Here is an 8,479-nt window from a genome sequence, read left to right on the forward strand (position 1 = left end):
GTTAATGTGCCAGACTGCAAAGCCGTTTGAACTGCAAGGTCAGTGGTTCAAGTTCACCAGCTGCTCTTTGGAAACCCTATACAGGGTCACTATGGGTCAGAATCGACTCGACGGCACTTCACAACAACAAATATATATCTAAGGGTGAGTCAAAAACTATCCACACTCCAGTTATACTAAAACACCCGTCCACATCCCCGGCTGATGATAACATTGAGCACGCACATGAAATGATTCTGTCGAGTAGACAAGTGACAGTGGATTATGTGACACATCACTTGCACATCAGCCCTGGCTCTGCCTAGGAAATAGTCCACGACAGACTTGGCTTTCAGAAAGTTTGTGCAAGATAGGTACTGAAATAACTCACTGAAGAGCATAAACAGAAGCATTTGGACATCTATCTGCAAACAAATCTGGACCTTCTCAAAGGAAGGTAAAAGTTTCTTTAAAAAAAAAAAAAAAATCCTTACTGGTGATGAGATATGGATTCATCACTAGGAGCCTGAGAATAAACGGCAGTGTATGGAATGGAAAAAAAGTTCAAAAGTCAACCATCAACTGGAAAACTGATGCTCAGAGTTTTCTGAGATTCTCAAGGGCCAGTCCTGGAACAATATCCGGAAAAGGGTTCAACAGTCAACAGTGCTTACAGTAAAATGCTCACTGAAGAGCTGGAGCCTGAACTTCACGTTAAACGCAGAGGACTGTTAGCCAAGGGTGTTGTGATCCTGCACACACCTCTGCCCATACTACGGCGGACACTCTTCAAAACTTTGTTTTGAGGTGGTAAAGCCTCCTCCTATAGTCCTGATCTTGCTTCATTGGACTTTCACCTGTTCGGTCCCCTGAAAGCAGCCCTTTGAGGGTGAAGAGTCACCTCTGATGAACAATTAAAGAACAGCATTACATTTGTGGCTCACATCAGCCTAAAACATTTTTTCAATAAGGGAATATGAAAACTTTGATAATTGATGGGCACACTATATTGAAAAACAAAGAGATTGGGTTGAAAATGATTTGTCTCTTCTAAAAGTTGATTAAAATAAATTCTGCAGCCAGAGTGCAAATAATTTCTGACTCACTCTCATATTAGAAGCAGGCCACACCCCTAAGAACCAAATAATTGGTTGTTTATAGCAGATCTCATCATGGGAATTACTCTATCTGAACTGCCGAACCACTGAGAATCCCGACCCGGTCAAGTTGATACAAAACCTTAACTATCAGTGTCCTCCTTCAGGGACAGGTCCCTCCTGATGGGTCTAAAGTATGTAAAATCAAGTCTCTCCATTAGAGCTGTTTCTCTTCATTTTGCGTTGTGCCCCATCAGCAAATGAAGGTCCCGAGGGCTTTACTCCATTCATGTCATCAGGGTCCACTCTGAGGAGGCAGCTTTTCCCCAGTTGCATTTTCAGTGTCTTCCAACCTGAGGGCCTCATTTCCTGGTGCTGCATCTGACAGTGTTGCACTGCTATCCAGAAGGTTTTCTGTGACTAAATATTCAGAAGTAATTCGTCTGTCTTCTTCCTAGTCTGTCTTCGTCTGGAAGCTCATCTGAAATCTGTCCACCATGGGTGACCCTGCTGGTATTTAAAATACCTGTGACATAGCTTCCAGAATCACAGCAACTCACAAGCCACCACAGTACAACAAACTGACAGATGAGTGGTGAATACTTACTGATGAAGATCTATCTTAATGTAAAGAAAACAAAAATCCTCACCACTGGACCAAGAAACAACATTCTTATCAATGGAAAAAAGATTGAAGTTGTCCAGGACTTCATTTTGCTCAGATCAACCATCAACACTCACGGAAGCAGCAGTCAATTAATCAAATGGTGTATAGCATTAGGCAAATCTGCTGCACAAGACCTCTTTAAAGTGTTGAAGAAAGAAGATGTCAGTTTGAGGACTAAGGTGCGCCTGACTCAAGCCATGGTATTTTCAGTAACATGTTTGGTAAGGTGGAGGGTCAGAGAAAAAGAGGAAGACCCCCAGCGAGATGGATTGGCAGAGTGGCAGCATCATTGGGCTCAAGCGTGGTACCACATGTGAGGTTGGCCCAGGACTGGGCAGTGTTTCATTGTTATGCATAGGATTGCTACGAGTAAGCACCAACTCAATGGCACCTAACAATATATATATTTAGTGGATGCCAGCCATCCCCTACCCTGTACCCATCCCCCAAAGGAAATGTCCCTTACAACTGATTGGCAGATCACATCAGATCACATCATGGGACTGATTACATTATTCCACAATGGCCAAACCACTAAGCATCACGGCCCAGCCAAGGTGACAGGCCTTCAGGACTGTAAGACTACGTGCCACTCCAAACTGTTGTTCCCACAGCCATCTCCACTCAGCTGGAGTCGGTAATTTATTGCAAGGACCACAGAGAACTCAGACACCATATTCAGAGTTATGGGGTTTATTAGGGAAGTTGGTTGTTGTTGTTGTTGTTTAGTGCTGTTGAGTCAATTCTGACCCACAGGGACCCTGTACAGGGTTTCCAAGGAGCAGCTGGTGCGCTTGAACTGCCGACCTTTTAGTTCAAACAGCTTTGCAGTCTGACGCATTAGCCCACAGCACCATGCCAAGGCTCCTTAGGGCAGCTGTTGTTGTTGTTGTCAGGTGCCATCGAGTCGGAACCGACTCATAGCGACCCCATGCACAGAACGAAACAATGTCCGATCCTAGGCCAACCTCACTACCGCTGCCACGCTTGAGTCCATCACTGATGCCACCTGGCTGATCCATCTTGTTGGGGGTCTTCCTGTTTTTCTCTGACCCTCCATCTTACCCAGCATGACATCCTTCTCCAGTGACTGTTCCCTCCTGACAATATGTCCAAAGTACGAGAGACAAAGCTTAGCCATCCTGGCCTCCAAGGAGCACTCTGGCTGTACTTCTTCCAAAACAGATCTATTGGTTCTTTTGGCAGTCCATGGCACTTTTAGTATTCTACTCCAAAACCACAACTCAAAGGCATCAATTCTTCTATGATCTTCCTTATTCACTGTCCAGCTTTCGCATCCATATGAGGTTATTGAAAATACCATGACTTGGGTCAGGCGCACCTTAGTCCTGAAGCTGACATCCTTGCTCTTCAACACTTTAAAAAGTTCCTGTGTGGCAGATTTGCCCAATGCAATACATCGTCTGATCTCTTGGGCAGTTAGCAGGTTACAATTCAGGCTCAGAAATGCTCGGGGCCCAGGTCTTCCAGTCAGGACAGCCTCTCCTCAGCTGTGCCCATAGACAGGCTTCTCCTCTCTCTGTCTGGGCGATGGTACAAGGCAGTTTTAGGGCTGCTGATAAATGCCCACAGGACACACCACTCCCCTATAAGCCTGAAGACCCTCGGCTCTAGCTCCATGGCTCAGCAAACCTAGCTTCCCCAGCTAAGTGCCTGGCGGCACCCCACTCTGCCCAGGCCACTCAGCTCCCCTTGCTCGGTGGGCTGTCTCATGCTCTGGTCTTGGTTCTGCTGCTGCTGCTCTGGTACTCCTTCAGGTCACAGTCTCTGTCCCTGGGCCAGGGAGGTTCAACCTGCAGGGATCTGGGGATCCAAAGGACGCACCTCACTCCTGACTCCTCGTCTTTGATGGTAGCGAGATAGCCCCAACCCTTTCTGATCTGAGATAGCTCTTTTTTAAGGCCACCAGAGCTCTAGGCTTTCAGAATCACAATTCAATCTGTTTAACAATCGCAACTGAATCACATCGTCCTATCAGCAGCATCTTCTTCCACCTTTTCCTACCCGTCGGGGCAAAGACATTGTCTGGAGGGAACTACAAGGGTTATGGAGTCCTGGTTAGCACTGTGGGTTAATTCTGGACTATAAAGTTGGTTTGAACTGCAAGGTAGGCAGTTCAAGCTCACCTGTCACTCCTCGGAAACTCTATACAGGGTCGCTGTGAGTCGGAACTGACTTGATGGCACTTAGCAACAACAACAAGGATTATGGGTAGAAGAGCCGTATGTAGCAACTCAGTGCACTGCAGGGACACAATTCAATCAGTGACACTGTCGAGTAAGCGTACAGTAATATAGCGGATACCCTGGATGAAACAGGAAAATTCCTCAAAGTCAAATAAAGAACAGCCACACCAGTGGTTATGGAGCTTCTGCAAGAGCGGGGCACATCTTGGTCTTAATACAAGGGGTCCCCCCGTGAGTCAGGGTGACTTACAAGTCTCTTCATCTCTCATCTTCTGGCCCCAAACCCTGATTGTGGCCACGGTGCAGGCCAGCAAACAGAACTGCAGGGCAGTGAGGTTCTCACAAATGTTTGTTGAAATGAGCCAACAAGAGCAAAGACAAACTAGGCATTAAAAAGGAGCAGGTTAACCATGAAGGGTAACAATACGGGGGATGGTTGCTTACCCTAGAAGCAGAGCTAAGTTTTTCTTGCAAGGATGTTTAACCAAGCGTGGCGTCTTATATGTAGAATACAGGAAATCCTACAGAGAGAACCATACGATTGTAATCCTATCCATAGTCAACACGTAATTAACAACAAATAAAAGCCCATGTCCTAAGCTCAAAGTTAATGTGAATAATATGGACGGTTTGTATCAATGGTAATTTCCTGGTTTTAAGATTGTACTGTGGTTATATAATATGCTACCATTGAGGGAAGCTTGGGGGTGGGGGTGGGGGAGACTACTGGGGATCTCTCCATACTATTTTTGCAATTTCCTGTAAATCTGCCGTTTAGGTCAATGTAAGTTAAAAAAAACAACAACAACAAACTCACAGTCTCATTTCTTGCATATGCTACAGGTAATCCGTTGAGAGAGAGGCCAGAAAGTCAGAGATTCTTAAAGCTCACCAGGGAGAAACCTGGTAAACACTATCCCTTCTGAAATGATGCAATGTTAGGAGGAAACGCATGTTCACTGATGAAATACTCCCCCTGCATTTCAGCCAGACATCCGGTGACAGAATGTTTCCTGCAACACTACATCTTATCACCAAAGTCTAACAGGGTTTACCTCTTACACAGTTGGCATTGAAAATCTCCTACCAAACAGAGGTATAGACAGAACTGAATAAAAATACCAACAATCTGTTTTCTTTGCCCAGTTGACCCTCTTGGCTTTGTTTGGGTACCTTTAGCTGCTCTCCACTTGCGTCTTAGTGAAATGGGGAAAATGACTGCTTTCTTCCAAGGGCAAGTGTGAGGATTAAATAGAGAGATATGGTTGAGATGCCAACACAGCACTGGCACCCAAGATGACTAGATGTTAGCTCAGGGTAGTCATTAGAGAAACTTCGAGAACTGATGGTTACATAGGAGCTACATACCCCAGTTTGCTTGTAGGTATCAAACAATTTCCCTGTCTTCATCATTTGAAAACTAGAGGCAAGGGACAGAGACCATCCATCAATTTCTTACTGAATATTCAGGGTCAACAATGTGGCTCCTCGCTATCAGGTCTCCCCAACGCCTATAGAGTAAGCACCCTTTCTGATGTTTTCAGGGTTACGAGACCCTTGGGACTCTGAGGATACTGTGCACGCTCTCCTCCCAGGAACAGACAAGTTGTTGTTGTTGGGAGCTTTCAAACTGATCCCAACTCTTCACAAACCCAGGAGATAGAGTAGAACTGTCCCCAGAGGGTTCCCCAAGTTGCAATCTTTCAAGGAGTGGGTTTGTTTCCAGGTCTGTCACCCACAAAGCAGCGAGGTGATTTCAAACCACCGACCTTTTGTTCAACAGCCAAGCACTTAACCATTGTGCCACCAGGGCTCCTTAGAAATGGGCATAAATATCAAACATGCGGATAGAATTCCCAGGAATAAAGATTACCAGGCCCCCAATTAGGACGTCTTTCTTGGGTTTAATAGCTACCGTATGTGTTGCTGTTGATAAGTGCCCGAGTCGGTTCAGACTCGTAGCAACTCTGTACAGCGTTTCTGAAGAGCAGCTGGTGAGTTTGAACCGCCGACCTTGCAGTACAAACCCACCTTGTGGGTGAGTGCTTACCGTGCATTACCACATATTTGAGGTTTTTATACATCATTTCTCCTGAGGTGGGGAGGACTGACAAGGTGATGGAATAGGTTCTCAAACTTGAGTGTCAACCAGAGTCACCTAGAAACCAGTTGTCAAGTTGACTTTAATTCACGGCAACGGGGTGTGTCCCAGTAGAACTGTGGGCCATGGGGTTTTCAGCAGCTGATTTTTCAGAAGTAGATAGCCAGGCCTTTCTTCCAAGATACCTTTAAGTGGACTTGAATCTCCAATCTTTGCTTAGGAGCTCTCTTAACAGTTTGTACCGCCTAGGGGCAGAGGGCGTAACAGTAAATCTGTTCCCAAGGTTGACACGGGTTCAGGTTGTGTTCATGAACTGAAGGAAGAAATGGCTGGAGCCAGACTGCTGTTCAGTCCCCAAGGAACATGTGGCAACCCCAGAGGTTTTGATTGTTGAGCATAGGGAACCGGATATCTAGTGGGTGAAGTCCAGGGATAGGACTAAATATCCTATAACATACAGGACATCCCTCTACGATAAGAGTACTGCCATTGAGAACTCTGGGCCAAATTGTGCCAGGCACAGCAGCCAGCCTGAGCCAGGAACTTGCCTTTTCTTCTGGGGTTACAGAGACCCAAGGGAAAGGAATGAGAGATCCAATCCAATCCATTTAAACAGAAGCCTTCTGGCTTCCGGTGTAGAACAGCATGAATGGCAAAGACTATGGGACTTAAGTGCCGAGGAGTCAGTTTCAACTAATAGCTGTCTTGTCTAGGGTTTCCGAGGCTGCAAATCTTGGGATTGTTGTAGCGTAGTGGTTACGAATCGGGCTGCGAACCTCAAGGCCAGCAGTTCGAAACTACCAGAGGCTCCGCGGGAGAAAGATGAGGCGTTCTGCTCCCGTAAAGATTTACAGCCTCGGAAACCCTGTACAGGGTGGGTATGGGTCGGAACCGACTCGATGGCACTTAACAACAACAACAAAGGGGGGGATGGAGCTGGAGTTTTGCAGTAGAAATGTGAGGGCTTGGTGATGGGCTGTCAGAGTGGAATGTAAGAAAGGAAGGTATCAAGTTCTACTCACTGGGGGAGTTAACCAAGATACCTCAATGAGAGTGATGGTGTTGATGGGTGCAGTGGAGTGTTTTCCCACTCATAGTGGTCCTGGATAAGGTTTCTGAGGCTGCAAATCTTTACTCAAGCAGAAAGCCTAATCTTTCTCTTGCAGAGCAGCTGGCAGGTTTGAACTGCTGACCCTAGATTAGCAGTTCAGTGCTTATCCCAGAGCCACAGCCCTCCCTCATTAAGAATTGTTGTTAAATACTGCCAAGTGGGTTCCGACTCAGAATGATCCTGAATAAGGTTTCCAAGATTGTACATCTTTGCTCCAGGGCACATAACAACAACAACAACAACACATCTTTGCTGGAGCCGAAAGCTTCATCTTTCTCAGCTGGAGGGACTGAAGGATGAGAACTGTAACCTTTCCATTAGTATAGTTCAAGGGTAACCTTGAAGAGGCGGGGGGGCCTTTTTTCTGCCCAAATCTACATCATTTGCGGGCCATACAAAATTATCAACTTAAAAATTAGCCTGCTATATTTGGTTAAATCTTTAGTTAATTCACAGGCTCAAGAGTAGCAACAATAGTGAGGTTGGCATAGGATCGGGCAGTGTTTCATTATGCTGTGCACAAGGTCGCCATGAGTCGATACCGACTCGATGGCACCTAACAACAAATATGATAGCCGGGCCTTCTGATGTGGTACTGTAGGATCAGCACCGGACTGAACCACAAGGACAGCGGTTCAAACCCACCAACTGCTCTGCGGAAACCCTAAAGCAGGGTGCTATGAGTCAGAAGCAACTTGACGGTACTTGACAACAACGTGCTGGCTGAAACTGCGCGGTTACCTTGGCAGGGCCAGACTAAAAAAATCGCGATAAGGCCCGCGCGCCAGACCGTCCCCACCCCTGCACTAAGCCATCAGGGTTCCCATGAAGAAGAAAAGGGACTGGAAAGCGGAGACTGGCGTTTTTCCCTCGATTCCGCCCGGGGGTCCCGCCGGGTCCCTCAGCGCAAACACTAGCCAGCCCCCTCGCGGCCCCCGGCAGCACCCCAGCCCTGGCAGGGCAATCCCACCGGCACAGCCGAACAGCTGTGACCAGCGGCCAGAGCCGCACGGTCATCGACATCACTAGCATCAGCACCAGCATTCCGCCGCACCTCTCCGTCTACCACCAATCTATAACTGCCGCGGACGTGAGCTTCAATCCGCGCATGCACCCCAGAACCTGAGCATGCGCACGCCACTAGCGCGACTTAGCGCCAGAGCGCATGCGGAGAGCTGCCCGCATCATCTCTAAGGCTGCTTTTGCAGCATCAGAAGTTCGCCGTTGAGGGCCCTGGCCTATGCCTACACCTTCCTCGAGAGCCGAGGGGTCCTTGAGTGTGCTAACAGGGAAACTGGAAAATGCAAAGGTGACGAA

General features: G+C 47.2%; 1 protein-coding gene across 1 annotated transcript in view; it reads right to left on the bottom strand.

Moving 5' to 3' along the window:
- Positions 1–8,206, bottom strand: part of CATSPERD (catsper channel auxiliary subunit delta) — a 106,302-nt gene extending 98,096 nt beyond the window's left edge. The window contains exon 1 of the mRNA XM_006869024.1: positions 8,133–8,206. Within this exon, the coding sequence (XP_006869086.1) occupies positions 8,133–8,206 (74 nt within the window). The remainder of the gene's footprint in view (positions 1–8,132) is intronic.
- Positions 8,207–8,479: the final 273 nt, after the last annotated feature.

Source organism: Chrysochloris asiatica, unplaced genomic scaffold (assembly GCF_000296735.1).
Source record: "Chrysochloris asiatica unplaced genomic scaffold, ChrAsi1.0 scaffold00125, whole genome shotgun sequence".
NCBI classification, from domain to species: Eukaryota; Metazoa; Chordata; class Mammalia; order Afrosoricida; family Chrysochloridae; genus Chrysochloris; species Chrysochloris asiatica.